The 24,653-nt window shown below is 39.2% G+C and overlaps 1 protein-coding gene across 3 annotated transcripts; it reads left to right on the top strand.

The window, feature by feature from the left end:
• Positions 1 to 265: 265 nt before the first annotated feature.
• LOC111569103 (serine/arginine repetitive matrix protein 2-like) lies at positions 266 to 18,401 on the top strand. 3 transcript variants are annotated; one of them, XM_035948572.2, is made up of 23 exons: positions 268 to 425; positions 1,277 to 1,408; positions 2,101 to 3,029; positions 3,153 to 3,214; positions 4,067 to 4,105; positions 4,227 to 4,300; positions 4,378 to 4,406; positions 4,481 to 4,603; positions 5,612 to 5,737; positions 6,261 to 6,377; positions 7,024 to 7,148; positions 7,240 to 7,754; positions 9,491 to 9,575; positions 10,335 to 10,471; positions 10,550 to 10,650; positions 10,814 to 10,859; positions 10,947 to 10,972; positions 11,070 to 11,189; positions 11,656 to 11,789; positions 11,872 to 13,153; positions 15,197 to 15,260; positions 16,915 to 17,036; positions 17,122 to 18,401. In XM_035948572.2, the coding sequence occupies exons 3-23, from the start codon at positions 2,136 to 2,138 to the stop codon at positions 17,152 to 17,154; spliced, it is 4,254 nt and encodes a 1,417-aa protein (XP_035804465.2). In that variant the 5' UTR covers positions 268 to 425; positions 1,277 to 1,408; positions 2,101 to 2,135; the 3' UTR covers positions 17,155 to 18,401. The 3 variants fall into 3 exon arrangements, with proteins under 3 accessions (XP_035804464.2, XP_035804465.2, XP_054872788.1); XM_035948571.2 differs by lacking the exon at positions 1,277 to 1,408 and having other exon boundaries at positions 266 to 425; XM_055016813.1 differs by lacking the exon at positions 268 to 425 and having other exon boundaries at positions 453 to 1,408.
• Positions 18,402 to 24,653: the final 6,252 nt, after the last annotated feature.

Below are 24,653 nucleotides of genomic sequence, written 5' to 3'. Positions count from 1 at the left end.
TACACATGAACAAGCACATAATGATATATATAATGATATATATGTATATATGTATTTTTTAATGAAATGTGTTTTTATTTTATTTTTTATTGTATGTATGACAGTTTTATTTACCATTTTACAAAATATATATTTTTCAAAATTTATTTATTTAATTAATTATTTAATTAATTTGCTGAAATTAATTGTTTTTCAGTGTATTTTCAGTGTGTTTTTTTTTTATTCCACAGCTGCAGGGGGCACTCACGGTCCGACCACTGATAAACAGACCGGATGAAGCCGGTCAGTTAGTTTGTCTGTAGCTGTGTCCAGATTCAGCTGCAAGTTTCTGCGTTTTTCTGCGTCAGTAACGAAGAATCCCTGTTCAACTCGTCAGTTCGTGTTTTTTGCAAGCGCCGTTCCTCGCCTGACTTCGTCAATCTGAGGTGAGTGCTGCAGCCGCCCGTTAAAAGCTGGCTAGGTGAAGCTAACTGTTAGCCAGGTGAAGCTAACTGTTAGCTAGGTGAAGCTAACTGTTAGCTAGGTGAAGCTAACTGTTAGCTATGTGAAGCTAACTGTTAGCTATGTGAAGCTGTTAGCTAGGTGAGCTAACTGGTAGCTGTGGAGCTAACCTGGTTCTGTGAATCCACCTGCAGGTTTTTCACAGTTTAAACGTTAATAAAGAGCTTTGAATCCACCTGAACCAGCAGAACAAACCTCGGTGTTCTGTCTTTTCTTGCTTCATTTGTCGGTGTGTCGATAAATCTGCACGATACTGGAACAACTGAGAGAAAACATTTAGCTTTTCTCTGCTACATGTTGGTAAAATGCAGGAATCTTCAGGAGGTGAGTTCAGTAACTGTCTGGGAAACATCAGTCATTCCAGAAGGATATTTTTCGGGGAGTGCATCTGCAGAGGAAATAAAAAATAATTTAAAAAAGAAGTTTGGAATCTTCTATGGTTTAACGTTGACAACAACAACAGGGTTTGTTTTTCAAGAACGAAACTATCAGAGAAACTGTTTCTGGTTCTTTGTCCATCTGAATTATTTCCATTCAGCTGATGAGGGCTGCACCACTAACAACAATATCAGAATTATTCTTAGAATTTATTTTGACATCACTATTATTCACCATTTATTGATTTTAGAGTGTTTTAAACAGACTTTTACTTTCATGTTGAGCTACATTCCTGCTAATAAACAAACAGAAAATAATTTTAATTTGAATCAGAGCGTCTCTGAAAGGTTAAATAAAAATCAGTAGGAACAGAACCTGAACATCTGCTTATCTGCAGACACCGCAGTTTCTCTAAACGCCTCACAGTCATCAGCAGCTGCTGCATTTTCCAGATGTTCCCTAAACGCCTCACAGTCTCTGTGGCCAGAGAAACTGCTAGTCTCCATCAGTGAAATTAAGCTGAGACCAGGTGAGTTTATCTGGATGGGCTGTTTTCACTGTTGATCATTTAATCGTGGGAAGTTAAAGTACATCTCCACATTTCAGGACACTAGCTACCCTCACAGCGGATAATGCTATGCTAACGTCTCGTGGCTAGGTTAACAGGCAGCCACAGATTAACCTGAAAAAGTCTGGAGAACAATAATTAAAGCTTTACAATCTGGACCTTCGTGGGATTTAAAGGAATAGAATAGAAAAAGATTTAAGAAAATAGAGAAGATCAGTCGACAGAAGTTTAGGAGACAAACTTGTTGATCTAAATCAATTGATTGGACAAGAAACACGAGCTTCATGTCGCAGCAATGTCGTCGCTCCTGTTTGTATTTTACATATTCAGGTTTAATAATCCTTATTCATGAAGAAGTCAGGCTATAAATGACAGGCTGCTGCTATCAGATGCTGCTAATGTGTAACATTTAATTTCTATTGGTTCCAGATATCAGGTGTCAGTCTTTATTGATAACCAATCGTCTGTATCGGTGCTGAAGGCCCGTTTCATTTAACCCCTCGTTGTGTTTCTTCCTTCATCAGTTTCAGTCCTGAACGCGTCTCGTTGCCCTCAGACTGTTGTCATGGTTTCAGCTGTTTTCTTTCAGGACAACTCGTCCTCCAGCATCACATGTTTCATCTCCTGTCTTCCCTGACACCTTCTGTCTGCAGGAAACGCTGCGAGCGTTTCTCCACAGCCTCCTGCCATGTCTCACAACTACCCATACAGACGGTCTGACACCGACCTCCGTCCTGATCCTGGACCTTACAGCTCTGCAGACCGCCGACACCCATCCAGCGACTTTTACAGGCCTCAGGAGTCCTTCTCCTACCCGTCGTCTTCCTCCTCCTCCTCCAGGGCGGCGCTGCAGCCGGCGGCGTCGCAGGACGGCGTTCTGAGCATCCTGAGCAGCTGCGGTCTGGAACCTGAAGATCTGGCTCTGCTGGCCAAGCTGCCGGAGGACGTCCTGACCGTCGAGTCACTGCCGCACATCCTCAAACAGATCAACGGCAAAAGAGGCAGCGTCAACCTTTTCCCATCTAGTGCTCCATCATCATCATCATCATCATCATCCTCTTACCTCGCAGGCTCCGCCCACCGACCCCCCAGCACCTTAGACCTGGAGCAGCTCCGCAGCCAGCCGGTCCAGTACCCGCTGCACCTCATATCGTCCTCTTCTTTTCCATCTAATCAGGACCACTGGGGCACTTTCAGGACCCGCAGAGCAGACGCTCCATCATCCTCATCTTCATCCTCAGGCTTCTCGGCAGACTACCACTACAGAAAAGGCTCCTCTGGCTATGGTAAGACTGGTCCAGGTCCCTCTCAGGACCGCCCCTCTTTCAGCCCAGCAGAGCAGGGAACCAGAGCTCGTCCTTTTCGCTACGCTGAGGCCCGACCGGCCGATTCCCGAGCAGCTCCTCCTCCTAAAGCGAAACCGCAGGAGGGGCGCTGGGAGTCCGGCTCTTCTTCCAGCAGAAGCATCCCACCCTTGGTCTCCATGCCCTTCATGAAACAAGCTCTGGACTTCCACGGGACAACTCCGCCGGCGTACCCGTACTCGTGCTCTCTGTGTCAAATCACTGTGCTGTCAGAGAGGGTAAGTTCACCTGCGACTCTCGGGGGGAGGGGAGGTCTGTGAGCTGCAGCAAAGGATGATGGGAGCTGCAGCCGTCGGCTGTAAGCGGAGCCACGTCGCTCATTTTCTTTTTGTTTTCTTCAGGTTTGGATTCAACACATCAATGGCACCCTGCATGCAGACGGACAGCTCAGCCTCCTGCAGCAGTAAGTTCAACATCAGCTGCTTCTGTTTCTGCTGCCTGCAGAGTCAAGCCTTTAGGAGCAGAACAACCAGGACTAGGAGGAGAGAACTCAGAAATGTCTTCAGTGCAGAATCACACAAATCTGAAAAAAAGAAAATGTAATCGTTTTCCAAGTGTCCACACGTTACCAACACCTGAGTAAAATGGAGGCTCTACATTCTACATACGTGTTTATAGCCTCTAGAAAACAGACAGTTTTTAGTGTCTTTGTCATTTTCTGTCTTCCTTCTGTCATTTGGTATCTCATATCTTTTTGTTCTTGTCTTGTTTGTGTCCTTTAGAGTCTCACTTTGGTCATTTTTTGTCTCTTTGTGACAGCGTCTTTATCGTTTTTTTCTCCTTTCTGTCATATTGTGCATCGTTTCAGTCATTTTCTGTCAAGTTTTGTTTCATTTTTCATGTTTTTTGTCTAGATTTTGTTGCTTTATGTGCAGTTTGTTTTTTTCCGTCTCTTGTTATCTCTGCTGTAGAAACACTGCCTGCAGTTTATCTGAAACATTTATTCACATTAGTCACTGAGTCCGTCGTGGAGGGAAGAACTGTTTAGTTTTTACAGAATCGGATGAAAAAAATTTAATTCAAAGAGATGTTGATGAAATATCAGAATTTTAAGATATGGTTTCGTGAAGTCTTCCGATACTCAGCACGTTGGAAGGTTAGAAATCCCACAATCTTTTCTGTTTCGACACTTTCAGGCTGATAACTTGTGTGGTTTAGAAAAAAAAATGCACAGATTGGATATCTTTCAAGCCTATCAGCAGGTTTCGGGGTTCATGACTCCAGTTCTGGTTCTAATATCTTCATTCTTCTCCAGGTTTCCTAACTGGGACTGTCGCATGGAAACTGTCATCGGGTCAGTTCAAAATTTAAAACAAGCAAAAAAAACCCTAATAAAATCTGCAATGACAGTGTAAATAGAATCTAAGCTCCAAATCCATGTGCTTTAATTTAATTGAACCTTTCTGCTGCTTCAGGGAGGACGACCAATCAAAGAGGAGGGACGATAAGAAACCCTCCCCGCCACGGCAGACGTCCAATCAGAGCCAAAGTAAATCCACCATTTTGATCTTTATCAGATGATGGGGTTGTGCTTCTTGTTTCTGACGTATTTCTTGTGTTCTGCAGAATCGCAGACGAACCAGAAGCTGCAGAAGGTAAAAAGTGAAACCTGTCAGAAGTGGTGTTTTCGCTGCTCCTGCTTTAAATAATGGTGTTTGTTTTGTGTCAGACTGCAGATCAAGGAAAAGTGGTTTGTGTGAAGTTTCCGGCTCAGTCTGTGGACGAGACGTATCTGAGGAAGCTGACGGAACCGTTTGGAAAGATCCTCAAGATCCTCATGTTTCCGTCTTTAGTGAGTCCACCGGCTTCATGACGCATTCAACACGTCACAGATATGAAGAAAGCGCTTCAGAACATCTGGTTCTTCATCTCCAGTAACTGAGTTGTGGTGAAAACTGACACTACATTGACTAAAAAAAGCTGTATAATCACCACAAAAATGGCCAAAAATTACTACAAAAAGAGCCAAAACTACCCTGAAAGGTTCAAATATGCCAGGAAAAACACCCAAAATCACCACAAAAAGGACCAAAACTACCACACAACAGGTGAAATTACCCCAAAAAGAATCAAAATTCCCCTGAAGCGTTCAAATATGACAGCAAAAACTTGCAAAATCACCACAAAAACAGCCATATTTACCTCAAAAAAGGACCAAAACTACCAGAAAACAGGTCAAATTGCAACAGAAAATCTAATTTGGAACAAAAGTCATGCAAAATAACAACAGAAACAACCTACATTACCACAAAAGTCACAAAATCACCCCAAAAAGAGCCAAAACTACCCTGAAAGGTTCAAATATATCAGGACAAACACCCAAAATCACCACAAAAAGGTCCAAAATCACCACCAAAAGGACCACAACAACCACAGAACTGCTGAAATTACAACAAAATCTTAAATTCAACACCACAAAATCAACCAAAATGGACTGAATTTCCTTCCTGACCTCCTCAGAACATCTGGTTCTTCATCTGCAGTAACTTTATCAATGATCAGAGTTCTACCTTCAGACTGGGAATATTTTCCTTCAAGTCCATGGAGGTGGGTCCAGATTTATCACTTTTTAATGGACTTTTTCCATCATTTCTGGGCCTCAGACCTTCATGAGTCCAGCAGGTAGACATGTGACATTTTAGGAGGAAAAACATTTGAGTTCTGGTAAAAACTGACACCCGATCAGTTATTTAAAGCACGTTATTTCAAATAAAAGTTCTACATTTTAAGGCTCATTCATTCAGATGCTGTTTGACAGCTCTTCTTATATTCTGAGTTAAACATTGCTGTAAACCTGCAGGCATTCGTGGACCTCCTCACCGTCGACCAGGCCAAAGACTTGGTGAAGTTTCACGTCAACTATCCCCCGATTGTGAACGGAGAGAAGATCGAGTTCAGCATCTCCAACACCTTCAGCTTCCTCCGGGTAGGCTGTCTGGAGAACCAACGCAGAGTTTTCAGTGTCATGAAAGTGTCTGTTTTAACCTGCTAGATCTCCATGGTAACTGATGCCGTGGAGCTAGGTCTCCATGGTAACTGATGCTGTGGAGCCAGGTCTCCATGGTAATTGATGCTGTGGAGCTAGATCTCCATGGTAACTGATGCTGTGGAGCCCGGTCTTTTATTTTGGACATTCATTTTGTTATTTTTTGTGATGTTATTTGTATTATCTGTGTCATATTATAATATTTCTGGATTTAATGTATATTATTCAGACATTTCCCTGACATTATTATTATTTTTTTTTTTTTATCAGACATCTTTCAAACATTTATCTATTATTTTTGAGATATTTTTTGATATTGAAAATGTCCGCTAGTGTTCGGCTCTCAGACCTCTATAATCACTACAGAGTCATTATTAGAGTTTAACTTTAAAGAGCTTTATTCTCCTACTTTCACTTTCCGGTGTGTCCGTCATCCTTCTCAGTCTATATTTTGTCTTTTCAGAGCTCTCAGGTGGTGAGTTTCAGTCCAGCTCTAGCCGGAGAAGACGGACGGTCAGATCTGCTCAGCATCGTGAAACGCTTCGGCCTGCCGCTCTACACGCTGTTTCTGCCGTCCATGGTGAGATCTGACTGCAGCACAGTTCAGTCTGCTAACGCTCTGATAACAGGTGATACAGGACAGTTAGGAAGCTGTTGGAACATTGAACATCCAGCGTATATCTGGGATTCAACCAGCCACTCCTTTACTTACAACTGTACCGTTTAATTCTGACTCGTCTCAGCTCTAGTTCTTTATCATTGTTTCTCCTCAGTTCAGCAGATCTCCATTGTCCTCCTTAGACTCTCAAATGAAGTTTAAAGTCTTCGTAATGATGTTGTAGAATCTTGAACTGGAGGTCTGTCTGGTAAAGATAAGTCAGAATCTTCGGCAAGTGGAAGGCAGCTGGCTTTTCAAACAAACCTTAAGAAATGTAACGGCACAAAATTATCACAAAGAGACTGAAATGATCACCAAGAGACAGAAAATGGCTGTAAAAATCCATATAACAACCACAAAGAGACATAAAATTAGCTCATCGAGACAGAAAATGACCACAGTGAGATCCAGAACTGCATAAAGACAAACTGACAACCGCAAAGAAACAGAAAAAGACAAAATGACTGCAAAGAACCTTAAAACAACCAAAAAGAGACAGAAAAGAGCCCCAAATAGACATAAAATGACCTCAAAGCCTCCAGGTTCATGGTTTGTTTTTATGTTTCAGGCGTTTGTTGAGATGAAAAATATTTTGGACGCTAAGAAGCTGGTTGATTATTATTCGACCAACACTCTGAGGATCAGCAGCAACTCCATCAAAGTCTCGTTCTCCGTAGAGTTCAAGAGCCTCATGTGAGCAAACCGACCCGACGGGAAATCAATCGGTTGATTCTGATCCACGGATTATTGATTATTCCTGATTCCGGTCTGTTCTGTCCTTCAGGAATGTTCCGTCTGCAAAGAGGTACGAGGAGGAACCCCCTTCAGTCAAGAGGACGAGAAGTTCAAGTCGAGAGAAAGACGAAAAGTCAGAGACCAAGAGGACGAGGAGGGAATCCAGCAGAGACCGTAAGACAAGGTCCAGATCAAGAGACAAGCGGTCCAGATCCAGAGAAAGATCTAAAGAAAGATCTGACCGACACCGGAAGAGTAGATCCAGATCTAGAGACAAATCCAGCAGCACGTCCTCCAGGAAGAACAGGTCCAGATCCAGAGACAAGTCTAGCCGAAGTAGGCGGACCAGAACAAAGTCCAGGTCCAGGTCCAGAGATAAATCAAGAACAAAGTCCAGTAGAGAGACCAGATCCAAGTCCAGGGAAAAGTCAAACAGAGAGAAAAAGAGCAGATCCAGGTCCAGAGAGAAGACCAGCAAAGAGAAACGGACCGAACCTGGGTCTGAGTCCAAGTCCAGGGACAAGTCCAGTACCGGGCCGACCGTGGAAAAGATGGTGGAATCAGGTAACCTGACCGAGAACCACCATGACTACAAGGAGAGAGAAACCTGAAATGTCTTCTGTGCAGTATGACAGTTAATTTAGCAAAAACAGAAAAAAATAAACATTTCATTGATTATTTATTTTCAAGAATCTAACAAACAAATTTATCCAAAATGTGTTAAGCTGCGTGTCCACATGATCCGTCAGTTACTTGCATCACATTGATTATCGGTGTGAAATACTTCTCTTCGTATTCTAATTGACTTTTGAGCTACGTTGCACCATGTCGCCCCGTGTTGCCTGTTGCTCATTTGCATAAAGTAGACCTGACTTTATGCAATTTAGCCATGGGGAGAGGAGGTCCGATGCGTTGCGAAACTTTCGAACGATGTCTAAACTCGCCGTTGTTGAACTAAAACAAGGACAGATTCAGCACCTCATTTCCCTCTTCAAATGCTTTCAGAAATATTTTTCGCTGAACTCTTTTCATAATAAAAGAGAAAGTTTGTGACTGAGTTGCCATAATGATCTGGCCCTTCTCAAGTGAAAAATTTCCGTGTAGTGCACCTCCAACTTTTTCTAACTATGCCGACGTAGATGCGGAAAACCGGCGGAAGAGCAGGAGCTCCTAGCAGCAGAAGTTCAGAAATACAGGCATTTATATGATTCATCACACAGAGATCACCGTGACAACCAGGTTATGAACAATTCAGAGTGTGAAATTAAAACTAGCTGCTAAATTGCAACTATTAGTTAAAATGCTATGTTTTAAGTGGTGTAAACAATGGCAAACTTCTTCTACTCTAGTACTGTGGTAGACATGTGTTTGCGATACACTGCCCTCTGCAGTTTGGGAGCAGATGCCGCTAGGAGTATAAAGCCACACACGTTCTCTCGAGTGGATTTCCAAGCATCTCATTTCCGCACGTCACATTGGTGCAGAAAGCATAACCCAGCCGTGGATGCCCCCTGCATAATCGGCTGACAGTTTAGTGTGATTTTGGTGGAGAATGCGGGCACGATTCATCGATGAAAGCGACTGGGTGGAAAAGGTCCGTCTACGCGGAACCAATTATCTGAGCTGTAGTGTTAATGTTGGCACAACAATACTCAAACTGCGCTGTCACGGTAACCGTCCCCAATTCATTCTGCTTAAACCACGATGATTAGCTGTCAGAAGTTGGAGAGAAAAGAGAAATATTGGACGAAAAAGAAAATGGGACAGGAGACAAGATACAACCTCCTGGAAAAAGTCAAGAAAATATGCTATGAGGCTTATCTTGCTCTTGGCTTCACAGCCAATACGGTAGGAGGTGAGGAGAGACTCCTGTGTGTGTTTTATGTCAGAAAACTGTCACAGTATGAGACCAAACTAATTAATAAGACACATGGAGACATTACATCCCAATCACGTCAAGAACACACTTGTCTTCTTTCAGAAAAAAACTGATGAGTACCATCAGCAGGAACATCGCGTGGTAAAAGCTGCATCAGTGAACGGCAAAACACAAATAGAGTCATACAGAATCGCCACGTGCAAGAATCCACATACAGTAGCCGAGGTTCTCATACTCCCCTTGATGTGGTGTCAACAGTGATTGATGAGACAACCACTGCAAAATTGTTCTTCGGTCAAATATTGGTGGTCAGGAAATTAGATGGGCACAACAGTTTTTTTTTGTCCTCCAAAGGGGGACCTCACAGAAAAAGTTTGAGGACCACTGTCTAATCCTTAAATCTACACAACGATTCTTCCAGAGTCCAGGTCTGAAGATGAACCAGCTTCTCTTAGCGACTCCAAACCTGAAGCTACAGACACAGAACAGACAGAGGAGGAAGCAGAGTGAGTTCCTGTTGTTCTTCTGAATCAACAGAGTGAAAACTGTGAAGCAGCAAACGAACAACTTAAACAGAATTGTTTGGAATGTGTGTCAGTGGTGTTGTTCCACTGTCTCAAATTTTACTCAGCGTTAACGCATGTGTTACTGAGGACTCAAAACTACGTTTTGTAAAATATTATGGATTAATTTCGAGGTTTTTGTCTGTGTTCTGAACTGGGAATTTGTGTAATTTTATCTCCAAAAAATTAATAAATATGTAGTACCATATTTCCTACTAGAAATACAGTTTTTCACCAACTTTTGAGTCCTCTGACCTGAGTAGAAGTTGATGTGCAACACATAGCAAGTAAAGGGTTAGTTTTTTGTGTTTTTTTTTAAATATTTTGACAAAATGGTGATGTGAACACATAAAAATGGATGTTCATATGGGTCTATATATTAATGTCATATGTGCAAAGTTACAAGCTGCTTCCGTATTTTCTACATCATGATATTTAACAGCATAAAAGATTGATTTTTATCTCATTTCAGGTTCTCAGACATGCATCTTGTCACACATAAAATTCCACTGATTTTAGACAGGTGGTGAAAAGTCGACCAAAGAAAAATTCAGCCAAAATGTTTTACAGAATTTAGTTTTTGATCTCTGATATGTAAATTGTAACATAATCTGAGTCGATGCAGCGACATATTTCCTGAATTCTGTCTTGAGTTGACGCGGACTGAACCACATTTAAAGACATCAATGTGATCACCTGCAGGGTTTCTGCAGAAGACAGCGACATCGAGGGGATACAGGTGATCGAAGAGGAGGAGGATGAAGAAGAGGAGGAGGAGGAGGAGGAAGAAGAAGAGGAGGCTGGCGAGGAGAACGACAGTCCACAGTCACTGGAGCAAGGTAGAAAACAAAATCGAGTTTTTCTGAAGATTGACGACTGATAAAAGACGGAATTTAAAGTGTTTGACTTCTTTACAGATGAGGAGGAGGACGAGACTGAAGATCAGGAGGCTGAGGAGGACAGTTGTGGAATGACGAAGGAAGAATCTGAGGAAACAGCAGACACTCAGGAGGACGAGGTATAGACTAGTTGGACTTTTGGTCGAACAGATCAAGATGTTTGAAGGCATCATGTTGGGCCGTGATGGGGATTTTAAAATCTAATCTGCAGTTAACAGCTGCAGCACAGAGCCTGACTGAACGTGTTTGATGCTGATTCATTTCCTTCTTTGTGTTTAACAGGAACCAGACTTCCCAGTAGACCTGGACAAAAACGAGTCTAATCGAGGTAGATGAACAAGAGGTCTGGAGACAGTAAAATATGAGGAAACAGTTGAGTCCTGTTTGGTTTTAATCTCCTGTTTGTTTGTTGTAGATGACAGAGTCCGAGATGAACCGAAGGTACGTCCTGCTCCTAATGAAAGTCTGGTTCGTACGTCTGACATGCTCCTGCTGTTGGATTAGTAATAATAATGTTCTTTGTTTGCATTCCCTGAAGTCCAGCAGAGTGCTTTACTTCGCCAACGTGCCACTGGAATTCACCGACTCTGATTTCATCAATCTGGTGAGAGACTTCGGGACGGCGGTGCGCTACATCCTGCTCCGGGGCAGACAAGAGGTTTGAACAACTCAACAGAGACTATTTTAGTTACAATCAGTCTGATCTTTTCAAACTTATGATTTTCCTGCTGTGAGTCCATCTCATTGGTTTCATTTTAGAACTGAGTATGTAACTGTAAGCAAAGCAGAAATATGACAGGTCCAGGCAGTTATTGACACTGATCATCTGGGTACCACGGCAACTGTTTTGGGGAGATATAAAAGGCAGCAGGTCAACAGTCATGTTGATTTAGTTGATGGAAAAACTTGGTTCTGGACTTAGTTTTGATTTGCTGTGGGCTGGTTTTGGAGTTGATTTTGGGCTTCTTTTGGACTTGGTATTGTTTTGGACTTTATAGTGAACTTATTTGGGATGTGTCTTGGATTTGCTTTGTATTGGTTTGGGTTTTGTTTTGGACTTAGGCTTCAGTGGGTTTGGTTGATCTTCTGAGATTTAAGGGATGATTTCTGTCTCTGTGTTTCAGGGTTTCATCGAGATGTCGAGTTCATCAGAGGCCTCAAAAGCTGCCAGAAAGATGTACTTCAGACCCCCTCCCATTTACAACAACTTGCCACCCATTGTCCGCCTCTCCTACAAATACCACCGGCTCATCAACGGGTCAGAAACGTCCTCTTTACTCTCCCTGTTCCTCTTCGTCAGCTTCCTGCTGTCGCTCATCCTCTAATCCCTATTTCTGCAGGACCGTTGTACCTTTAAACAGAGGCAGTAGGAGAAGGAGCAAACACCGAAGTCCAAGCAGGAGCAGGAGCAAATCCAGAACTTCAGACTGGGACAAAGCCGACAAGAGGTTGAAGAGGAAGAAGGAGTCTTTGAAGAAGTCACCAGAGAAAGAGTCAGCATCTAAAGAGACTCCAGAGAAAGAGTCAATGTCTAAAAAGACTCCAAAAGAGTCAACGTCTGAAAAGACTCCAGAAGAAAATTCAAGATCTAGAAAGACTCCAGAGAAAGATTTAACTTCCAAAAAGACTTCAGAGGAAAATTCAGCATCTAAAAAGACTCCAGAGAAAGAGTCAGCATCCAGACATACTCCAGAAGAAGATTCAAGATCTAGAAAGACTCCAGAGAAAGATTTAACTTCCAAAAAGACTTCAGAGGAAAATTCAGCATCTAAAAAGACTCCAGAGAAAGAGTCAGCATCCAGACATACTCCAGAAGAAGATTCAACATCTAGAAAGATTCCAGAGAAGGATTCAACATCTAGAAATTCTCCAGAGAAAGATTCAACATCTAGAAAGACTCCCGAGAAAGACTCAACATCTAGAACAAGTTCAGAAGAAGATTCAACATCTAGAAAGATTCCAGAAGAAGATTCAACATCTAGAAAGACTCCTGAGAAAGATTCAACATCTAGAACAAGTCCAGACGAAGATTCAACATCTAGAAAGACTCCTGAGAAAGATTCAATGTCTAGAATGACTCCTGAGAAAGATTCAACATCTAGAAAGTCTCCAGAGAAAGATTCAACATCTAGAAAGACTCCAGAAGAAGATTCAACATCTGGAAAGACTCAAGAAGGAGATTTAACATCTAGAAAGACTCCAGAAGAAGATTCAACATCTAGAAAGACTCCAGAGAACGAGTCATTGAGCAAGAAAGCAGAAGAAAAGAACCTCGAAAACACATCAGAGAAGGATGATGCTGGTAGAAACACTCCAGAGGAGAAAACACGTCCAGAAAACAAAACCCAAAAAAGAGAAGAAACTCCCGAGGACGGCTCAGTGTCCCAAGAAACCATGAAGACAGAATCAGCAAAAGACAAAAAAGATCTTGAGATAAAACAGAAACCGGAAGATGATCAGCTGGAAGAGAAACCGTCAGAGGCGGACGAACCGAGAGATAAAGAAGAAAAGACGACTGAAGTTTGTTTAGAGTCTGAAACATCAGAGTCGAAGGTGAAGGATTCAGAGAGTCCAGATCCACCAGTTGGCACCGGAGATGGTCCAAAACCTCAAGCTGAACAGGTATGGCTGATCACCCAACAGTTTCCCTCAAAACTCTTTGAACAATATTAAAGTCTTCAATTGTCAATGAGTCACAATCAGCGAACAGTTTTGTTTGTACAAAATCTAAGCTGACTTCTGAAGCCGTCTCCTTTTAACCCTCTTTTCGACCGGGGTGGAGCCCGTTCGGAGTTGGAGCCAGCGCCCGACTTGGCGCCGGTTTTTTGTGTTTCGACCACCGGAGCTGCGGCTCCGGGCTCCAAAAACTGGGGCCGTTTCGGGCACCAACTCGTTGCTGGGCCAGAGGTGGCCAGAGTTGAGAGCTGAGCACGTCACGGGCAGAGGGCGGGGTGACATCTAAAAACATCTAAAAAGATAAACATAGATATGATCATCAACTTATTGCGCGTGTTTAACCGCAAAGTAATCAATGCCAGCGTAGTCGAAGCTAAGTAGCTAAGCTAACGCTAGCACGTTTACTGTTAAGTATCCAAACGTCTTTGATAATTACCTTTCTTCTCAAACGTGATCGCCGGGCATTGGAACGGCGACGCCGATGAGTAACCCCTAACAGAAGGTTTTGCTGCTCAACGATGGCGAGACACACTAGCAAAGCCATGAACACCACTCCAAAGAAGCCCTCCATTGTTGTTGTGTGGGTTTCCGTACGGCGTGAACGCTGTTGAACGGCTACGTACGCAGTACGTACACACGTCTTGTGGTGGCGCAATGACGCAGCTCCAACTTTGCTCCTTCTTGAGTGGAAACACAAACCCGTTCTGGGGCGGCACGAGATTTGAACCAAAAAAGCACTGGCTCTCAACTTTGAACCAACCTAGCACCTGGTGCTCTTTGGTCGAAAAGGGGCTTAAGTGTAGAAAACTTGGTACGTGTTAAGGTCAGTATGTAGGAAACTCCGTACGTACAAAATTAGTACGTAGCAAATTATTAAGCAGTAAACTCTGTTCTTAGGAAACTCAGTACTTAGAAAATTTGTACAGGATGAAGAAGGAAGAATCAAAGGAAACGGCAGAGACTCAGGAAGACGAGGTAGAGAGAGTCCCAAAGGTTTGCCTGCTGTCATGGTGCTCAGGTGTTTCACTGTGGGCGGATCTCCAATCGGATATAGATGCAGACGGTTCACACAGAAACAGGGTTCTACACTCACCTTTGGACCAGTTTAGGATTGGTATAGAACTTGATGGCACTTGTTGAACTAGCTTTGGACTAAATTTAGACTGGTTTTTGATTCAGTTTTAGAATAGGTTTAGACTTGGTTTTGGACAGGTTTTAAAGGGTTTTGGAGCAGGTTTGGAAATGGTTCTGGACTACTTTAGGACTGGATGTAAGACTTGATGTTGGACCTGGGTTTGGACTACCTTTAGACTACATTTGGCCTGTTTGATATAGTTTTTGTTTTAATTTTAGACTGGTTGGGATTTGTTCTTGGCTTGTTTTTTCTATTCTTATAGGACCGGATTTTGGACTGAATTTAGACTAATTTTAAGTCTGGTTTTGGACTAAATTTAGTCTGGTTTTAGACTAATTTTAAGTCTAGTTTTTGACAAATTTTGGACTGTTTTTGGAATGATTTCCAGTCTGTTTTTGAAATAAATTTAGAGAAATTTTGGGCCTGGTTTGGGAAGTACATAGAAAATTAGACCTTTTAAAACTCTGTCCTTAGAAAACTCGACACCTACCAAACTTGTACGTAGAAAATTCGTAACGTTGAAAACATGACCAGTGAAAACACGACTTTGAAGCATGTCCAACATTTTTCCACGTTTCCACAGACGTTTCCAACACTGAAAAGAAATATAACAACACTGAATGTATAATGTTGGACTGAGCTGTAGTTGAACGTTTTGACCAGCAGGAGGCACTCTTAACATCAGGACGGCTAATTAAAGAGACTTAATGTTGGCTTGAATTCTCTTAAGGAGTATCAGAATATAATATCTGTTGTTGAACTATGAAGAACTGAAAATCTGATTGTGTTTCTTCATCGACCAAGAACTCAAACGGAAACATCTTTTAACGTAAACGATGAACGAATATTTTCAGGCCGACGACGCTGCAGCGGAGACGGAGCGACAGTCTGAACCTGAAAAACCTGCCAAACCCGTCGGTAAGAAACTCCCTTCATCTCACGTCTTTACTGAACATTCATCTGATGTCATCAATCAGATTCATGATGTCACACATCGGGCTTCCTCTAATTGGCTGGCTGACTTTAGTGGGCGTGGCCAAAGTTTTTGAACTGAAGAAGAAACAAACACACAACAATCATCACAAGACAAGAAGCATAAAGTTTACAAACCTGAAAAGAGTTTTAAATAAGTTTTATCTTTGACAAAGTCTGTAGATTCTGAAATCTGTCAACAAAACGCCTTAAAATCTACATAAAAGTCTTAAATTGCGTTTAGATGAGACGATTTATTTTCTCTTTTAACCCTCAGAACCCCAAATCCTGTTGGTGGGTGTGAAAGGAGTCCCCAGATCAGATCATGAATGCATCATCTGTGCCCAAATTTTATTAGGTTTTCACTAAAATAGAGTTTTCACGGTGTTTCTTATTTTTGAATAAATAAATGTAACTTTCTTTGGGATTTAAAAAGATGATTTCATTCTTAAGCAGCTAAAGCAGCTTCAATGAGTAATTATTATTAATGACATTATTAGTAATCGTTGTTGGTGTTTGGGGGTCGAACGTTTGATTTTTCCAGGAATTATATTGATTATTAGTACTAAAGGAGAATTTAGAATAACATGAAAATTGTACAAATTTTAAATTTGTTTCACACATTTAAACAAACGTTTCTGGATTAATCCTTTATCCGTTTAAGTCACTAAAAACTGGAATCACCGTCTTTCAGAGCTTCAACAGTTGGAGACCAAAGACTATTTTAGTGGAAACATGGATCCATCCATAGATATAAACACTTAAAAGAACTTTATAAGGCCACAATACCTGTCTGGTTTGAAAATGTTGCACTTTTTTTTGCATTTTCAAGAATCAATAATTATCCTTTATTTCCATTTCGACACTAACGGAGTCGTTTTCCACAAATTTCAAGTCCCTTAGTGAAAATTTGAGTCACGTCGAAGTTTGAAGTCATTTTGGAGATGGATTTAGAGACAAAATATCTAAAAACTGGAGCCTTGTCTTGCCATAGTTGCAGTACATCAAACTCTACTAATGTTAGAGCCTTAAAAGTTGGTGAAATGTCAACCAAAGACTGTATTTTAGTAGAAATATGGATCCATCCATTTATATACATTTAAAAGAGCTTTTTCCATTTTAAGGACCAATAGTTTCTAAATGAGGAAGTTTACCTGAAAGGGTTACCGTAATTGTATAGAGTGGTGTCATTATGAGCAAGCTTAGAGTCGTTTCAGATCAGTTTTTGACTTTTGGGAAACATTTCCTGTCCTTGAGGTCGTTTTACACAAGTTATAAGTCATTTTTGAGGCAGTTTTTCACTCATGGGAGGCATTTCCTGTCCTTTGGTCCATTTTTTTTGTCGTGTTACACCAGTTTCAAGTCATTTCATTTTCATGTTTTTGTCATTTTGTGAGTTTAAAGTCTTTTTTGAGACACATTTCTTGTCCTAGTGCTCATGTTTCAAGCATTTAGTCCAATTTGTTCCTGCTTGTTTGTTGGTATTATTGTGACTAATGTGTCTCCAGCTTTAATGACCGTCCGCTGTAGGGATGAAATGATAATAACTTTGTCCAGCTGCGGTGCGTTCACCATCCCCTCGGTGTTTTCTGTGCTGCAGGTACAGAGTTTGTGCGTCCCGTCGTCGGTTACTTCTGTAAACTCTGTCAGCTGATCTTCGCCGACGAGGATGAAGCCAAACAGCAGCACTGCAGCAGCCCGACACACTACAGCCGATACCAGGTCGCCATGGAAACCAGCACATCAGATCGCCGTAGAAACCAGATTTAACGACTTCAAACTTAATCGGGTTGTTTTATTGTTTCAGGAGCAGACGGGGAAAGATCCGTGGACGAGCTGAAGGAGGAACTCTGCAGAAAATCCAAAACTCTTTAAGAAGATCTGAACTCCAACACAGCATCTGAGGAAACAGGTTTATTTTCTAAAACGTAAAAATACAGCAAATACGGAGCAAGAAAAAGACGTGACAGGAACAGTTTAATGCAGTGAACCGGCTGGAACTACTTCCTGACCGTATCCATCCACTCTGCGGGCGGAAGGATACAGTTTGTCAATTAAAAGAAACGTCTGGTTTTGCCCAAAAATTTTCAGTTTTCTGTCGTAAAGAGAAAAAAAAAATATTCAAAGGGTTGCGGCTCTGGATGGTTCACTGGTGGACATTTGAGTCAAAACAGTAAAAATAATTCTTTTAGTCCTCAAGTTGATTTAAAAACAAAAGTAATGGTAGTTTAATGACTTTGTGGACGAACCAATCAGCTGTTTGGTCTCTAAACTCTCAGAAAATGGTGAAAAACGTCTTGTTTTGTCCAAAGATGTTCAGTTTGCCGTTACAGACGATGAAAGAAACCAGAAGACATTCACATTTATCAAAACAGGTTTGTTCAAAACAAAACAATCAGCTTCACTCGCAGGTAAACGTTGTTTAAGCTGGGACTATTTCTCCACAGAGTGTATCCTTCCGCCTTCCAACAGGGTGTTGGAAGGCGGAATGATACGCTCTGTCAAAGAAGTAGTCGCACAGACGTGCTCGCTGCTCTCATCGATTATTATTATCGATTCTTGATCAGAAACCCAAACGGAAACACTTTTTTGTTCGGTTTTTTACGGCGGTTAGTCGGCCTAAACATGACCCGAAAGTTTATTTTTACTGTCAAAACTATCAATGATGTAAAAGTCAGTCGAGTTTCATTTCACAACGAATATTGTCACCGATTCTTTCGATTTGTGGATCAATAGTTGTGTTTTTTTGGTGCAAGAAACGTTCAATGCTGAACTGATTTGGCTACAAAGACAAAACAATCAAAAAAACTTAAATATTTACTCTGCAGCCGCTACAACTGTCTTTAATTCTTTAAATATTGATCAGATAAATTTGATTTATTGGATTTTATTTGACCTTTTAGTCACTTTGTGCTCTGATCGATCAGTATTGGAACTGATAATCGATTGCTGGTTGCCGTAGTGACAGGAGGATTCATTGGACTTGATTTTTTTAATTTCCCCCAAACGGCTGCCTTTGTTTACGACTTTCAGTCTGAGCTCAGTTTGAATCTTATTGTGAAATAAAAACAGGAAGTGGCCTCGTCACGCTGTCGTCTTCCTCCCCTTCTTCTTCTCCGACTTGATTTGTTCCTGCTCCAGGTGCTTCTGAAACGAGGTGTTTTTTTCGTGTAGTTTTATTTATTTTGTAAATATTTTAAATGTGGGTGAACGGATCATGTTTCTGTCATTTTTTTCACCAAATAAAGACACACAGACCAAAGAAGAAGAAGAAACTGCTGTTGTGGTGCAGTTTATTAAGCAATAAAATAAATTAATCACAGGTGGAGTGGGCGGGGCTGTGGTTCAGGTGTGAAGTGGGCGGAGCTCCGTCTCACCTGCAGCTTGTCGTAGTGCATCTGGCTGCTGTAGTGGGTTTTCTTGGCCGTTTCCTTGGAGTAAAACAGGAAACGGAGCCGACAGTAGGAGCCCATCTTCACGTGTTCCACACCTGGAACAGAAACATGAAATTAAATATCCCAAAAATATAAAATAAAATGTCAAAAAATGCTGATAAAATATTTCTGAAATGTTGGAAATACTAATTTAATGTCTTTAAATCATCTATTAATTGTCATAAAAATATTAATAAAATGTCTGGAAAATATGTATTAAATATAAAAATATGAAATAAAGCACCTTTTTTTAAAAACGTAATCTTAATTTGTCTTTAACTATTATCATAAAAATAATAAAATGTCTGAAAATTATTTAGTAAATGTCCTGCAAATATTAATAAAATGTGTAAAGAATAAAATAAAATCTTGCTTTTTTAAATTTTATTAAATATATAGAAAAGTCAATAAATGTCCAAAAAAGTGTAATTTAAATATTTTTTTAAAAAACTGTTTAAAAAAGAATATAAATTGTATTGATAAATAATAATATATTGATAAATAGATTTTTTAAAATTTTAAAATAGGAATAAAATATTTCTAAAATATCCTAAAAATATTTACAAAATACCAATAAAATGTCTTGAAAATATTAATTCAAATGCCTTCATAAACTATTTTTAAATGACCCAAAATAATGTTAATAAAATGGTCTGAAAAATAGTTTGTAAATGTCCTAAAAATATTTATAAAATGTGTAAACAATAAAATAAAATCTTTTTTAAAATTAATTAGATATGTAGAAAAATCAATAAATGTCCTAAAACGTGTAATAGAAATATTTAACAAAAAATAAAATAAAAAATTGGGATAAAATAGCTCTAAAATATCCTAAAAATATTTTTTATATATATATATATATATATATATATATATATATATATATATATATATATATATATATATATATATATATATATATATATATATATATATATATATTAATGTTGGAAGAATCCCAAAAATATAAATAAAACACCTTAAAAAAAGTAATAAAATATTACTTTAATGTCTTTAAATTATCTATTAATTGTCATAAAAATGTAAGTAAACTTTGGAAGAATTCATAAAAATATTAATACGAATAAAATGGCATTTTTTTGTTGTTCTGTGCCTCTTTTTGTGTCATTTATGTTGTTAGTTGTCTTATTTTATTGTTTTGTCTCTTCAGTCTCTTGTGACTTATTTCATGTCATTTATCCCCTTTTTAACACAATAGAGTGAGATATTAAATTAAAGCAGCACTAATGAGAAATACAGTCATTAAACGCAGTTAAACTATATAGAAAAGACGTTTTCTGTTATTTTCATGCAGCTTTTTAAATCCTGTGAACATGTTGTGCAGCTTTTTGTCAGCAGATGGCGCCACAGACCACACGTTGAACACCGAGTCGCCCATCTGACATTAAACAACTGAGCAGATAAAACGCTGCATCAACGACAAATCTCAGTGTGTTCATCGGACTCAATGATAGTTTGACAAAAAGAATTAATTTCACATTCAATCAGCTTCAAGTCATCTGAATTTACACACAATTTATTTAATAAAACGACATAAAAACACGTCGAGTATCGAGATCAGCGAACACGACAGCATCTGTGGGTTTTATTTGTATTACAAGAAAATAAATCAGTAAATTGTGGTTTTTCCAGGTGAAAAACAACAAATTAAACAACATCAAGCGTATTAAGAGAACATATATATAACATAACTGCACATGTAAACACACTTGAAGCTAAAACACTGCAGATATCAGCATGAAACTTTATATCACAAGATTTTCTGTTAAAAAATACAAATGAGGATTATCTTGATAAAAATGCACAAATTTCTATAACAAAGCTTTTTTTTTTTATGACATATTACACTCAGATTTGAAGGATTTTGGATATTTATCACTCCATAAATCAGAAACTACTGTTAACAGCTAGAAAATAAATATTTTCTCCCCGTGTTTAGGAATAAAATGTATAAATCAGGCTACAAACCGGCAGAATAAGAGCAGGATTAAAGTGGAAATCTTCTGGATGTGAGAGCTGCTGAACTGGAGGTCCGTGGATCAGTTCAAAATACGTCCCAGGAAGACAAAGAAATAAATAAAACGCCAGAAAAGCTCCACAAATGTGCTTAAAACGTTAAAAATATGTCAGAAAAACCTTCTAAAATCTCAACAAAATGCTAAAAATGTGAAAAAAATCCACAAAATGAATGAAATGCCAAAAGAAAAGAAAAAATATGCAACAATATTAACAAAACTCTGATAAAAAGGTTAATAATAAACGATAAAATCCACAGAGGAGGAGATTTTATCAAAGTACACACATTTTTATTTTTAAAAAAAAAACTATAGTTGAAAGTTGATTTACAGATGATAATTTTATCACAGTATTTATGTTTTTTATGCAGGACGTCCACTTTAGTTTCATTTGAACGTGATAAATATGGTTTTCCATCACTGCAGATAATCTGAGAACATTCCTGCATGTTTCCTCTTTTACACCCTCCTGGATTTAAGATCAGATATCTCAGGGTTTGGGAGATTATTTGTGCTGGTTTGGAGGAATTATTTATTATTTTAGAAGATTCCAGCTCATAATCCAGACCTTTAAGTCCTAAAGTCTGACTGTTTATTAGTAAAACTCTGTAAAATATCACCTAAATGTCTCATGATTTTAACTCTCCTGTTGTCTTCATTTAAGGGCACCAAAAAATATTGTTTCCTTGTCTGAAAAAAATCCAAAAATTCAGCAAAAAAATTCCTCAAATTTATAAAAATTTGCAAAATCTTCAGGAAGAAAATTCCTTAAAATTTTCACTTAAAAGTTTATTTTTTTTCCAAATCCCCAAATTTGGCAAGAAATAAAAATTTAAAAAATAAAAATTGTAAATATTTTCAAAAACTGAATAAAAATTTTCCAAAAAAAATCCTAAAAATATCTAAAGTGATATCTAAAGTGATTTTGTATATATCAGTAGAACTTCTAATATTTTCTTTAAGAATGTTTGGTTGATTTTTTCCCTAATGTTCTTAAAGAAACTTTTTTTTAACAATTAATTTTTTCCATTAATAAATATTCAAAAATTTCCCAAAAATGTTGAAAATGTGGATGTTTTCACTGTGAAAATTTTTATTTTTTTTTCCACATTTTTCAATCTTTAAAATGGGTCGATTTGACCCGCAGGACGACATGAGGGCTAAGCAGTAATCAGATTTGCTCTAACTAGAACAATTTTCTGTGATGTTAAAAACTAGCATCTTCGATTGACTATATTTAATAACTCAGTGCAACAAAAGCCCTTTCATCACTAAGATTCTAGTGTTTGAGTTCTTCCCGATGTGATTTACCCTCCTTTATTTTCTAAAACAGTCCTCCTCAGCATGGAGGTCACTAGTGAGGTTTTCTGTAGAAACTCTTCTTTAGATAATTTTCATGCTTGAATGTTCCTCTTGTTCAGACTTCATGCAGTCAGCCAGTGTTTTGGTTTATGATGCATCTATACATGTTGTCTCCTCAATATTTTTCGCTCTCACGCAGCCCCATGTCATCAGACTCCTACCTCAGAGCTTCACTGTCAGCACTATGTACTCACTGTGGTCGTCCTAACTGGGAGAGACGCAAAAACACCACAAAGAGACACAAAATTACCACAAACATGCATAAAATTACCGCAACGAGAGCTTTTATGTCTCTTTTAGCTGTTTTGTGTGTCTTTGTGGCCATTTGGTGTCTTTTGTGGTTGTTTTGTGTTTCTCTGTGGTTATTTTGTGTCTCTTTTTGCTTATTTTATGTCTTTTTGTTGTCGTATCGTGAGATTACTACACACACACACACAAAATGCCCTCGTGCTTCACTGTCAGGACTATACACTCACTGTGGTCGGGTTCAAACATGCTGGACTCATCTGAGCCCCACAAATGTATTTTTCCCACACTGATTTATTGGAATATTATCAGACACATGCATCATTTTGCACACAGCCTCTGACGGGGTAAAATATTAAAGGTGATCTGTGTTCATCGTTCAGCCTCCTGTTGACACGAATTCTCCCCTAAATCAGCCGAGCAGAGTTGTTTCCTCTCAGAAAGCAGACACTCCAGCTGTCATTACGGATCTGTCAGATATTCAGACAGAAACATCTGCAGACACGTTGGTTTATGAATCCTCACGTTCATCACCAGACGTTTCTCCAGAATTAAATCAGACCCATGTCAGAGCAGAGCTGGGATGAAGTTTTATTCCAGGATTGTTTACTGGACACTGATTATTTACTAAAGAGCAGAAACCTTAAATTAATTCAATTATTAACAGGAAATAAGAACCAGATCCTCACAAAGTATTATAAGAAAGACCAGCATAAATAGCACCAGCAAAAAACACTAACATATACTGATCACCAAAACACACTCTAAGCTGGTTTTACACCACACAAAACACAAATACACGTTAAAATATACAACTATGTGATAAAATAATATAATAATATAACAAATAAAATATTAAAAAATGAAATAAAATAAATTAAATAAAATGAAGGCAATAAACACCTTAAATGCTAAAAAATAACGCTGAACAAATTAAATTAAAATTAAATTATAAAAGAAAAACTGAAATCAAAAATTATTCTTTCACATGCCTTAAATGAAACCTAATATATAATTACATCAATTAACCAATTAACCTAAAAGTAATTAGTGTGTGTGTTCCAATTTAAAATAAATCTAATAAAATTTTAAGTAAAAATAAAATGCACACATCTCCTAGATCTCTTTTTAAAATACAAAAACTAAATATTAAGCTGTTATGACTGAACTATTTCTAACAAAATGATCGAAACTGGAGCTGAAAGTTTAAAAACAAACACAAGATTTTCTCCAAAAAAAAATTGAGGAGAAAATTTCACAATGAAAAAAAGTAAATTCAGGTCGTAAATAATTGTGTGTGTTTATGATAATTTTGTGTCTCTTATTCAGTAGTCAGTTTGTGTCTGTCATGGTTAGGACTTGCCACAGTGAATGTAAAATCCTGACAGTGAAGCACCCAAACATTTTGCATGTTTGTGTGGTAGTTTGTTGTCTCTTTGTGGTCAGTTTGTGTCTCTTTGTGGTAAATTTGTGTCTCTTTGTGGTAAGTTTGTGTCTCTTTGTGGTAAATTTGTGTCTCTTTGTGGTAAGTTTGTGTCTCTTTGTGGTTGGTTTGTGTCTGTTGTGTCCAGGACTGCAGCAGTGAATACATAGTCCTCACAGTGAAGCACGGAGACATTTTTGTATGTTTCCGTGGTACTTTCTTGTCTCTTTGTGGTAATTTTGTGTCTCTTTATGGTTGGTTTTGGCAAGGACTACCACAGTGAATGCATAGTCCTGACAGTGAGGTGGGAGTGTGATGATATGGGCTGGTATTTATGGTAATCTTGTGTCTCTTTGTGGTAATTTTGTGGGTTTTTTTGTGGCCAGTTTGTGCCTCTCATGGCTAGGACTGCCACAGTGAATGCATAGTCCTGACAGTGAACCACAGGGGCATTTTGTGTGTCTGAGTGGTAGTTTCTTGCTTTTTTGTGGTAATGATGTGTCTCTTTGTGGTACTTTTGTGTCTCTTTGTGGTACTTTTGTGTCTCTTTATGTACTTTTGTGTCTCTATGTAGCCGGTCTGTGGCTCACCTCAAGCGAGCGTTGTGATTGGCCGTCAGACATTAGCAGGGCTCGGGTCAAAGGTCGGGCATCCAAACAGCCTCTTCTAAGTTTCGTCTTGGTGTTGAAGTTTCTCGTCAAAGTGAATCTTGTGATCCTCCAGCTGATCCTCCAGGTCTCTCTCCCGTCGGTAACCTTGCAGCGAGGTCAGCGGCGTCTCACTTTAATTACAGTCCTGCAGCGTTGCAGCGTCTGCAGGGACGAGCGCCGGAGTCACG

The sequence above is a fragment of the Amphiprion ocellaris genome, chromosome 13 (genome assembly GCF_022539595.1).
Source record: "Amphiprion ocellaris isolate individual 3 ecotype Okinawa chromosome 13, ASM2253959v1, whole genome shotgun sequence".
Lineage (NCBI taxonomy): Eukaryota > Metazoa > Chordata > Actinopteri > Pomacentridae > Amphiprion > Amphiprion ocellaris.
This window is presented reverse-complemented; position numbering and strand designations above follow the sequence as displayed.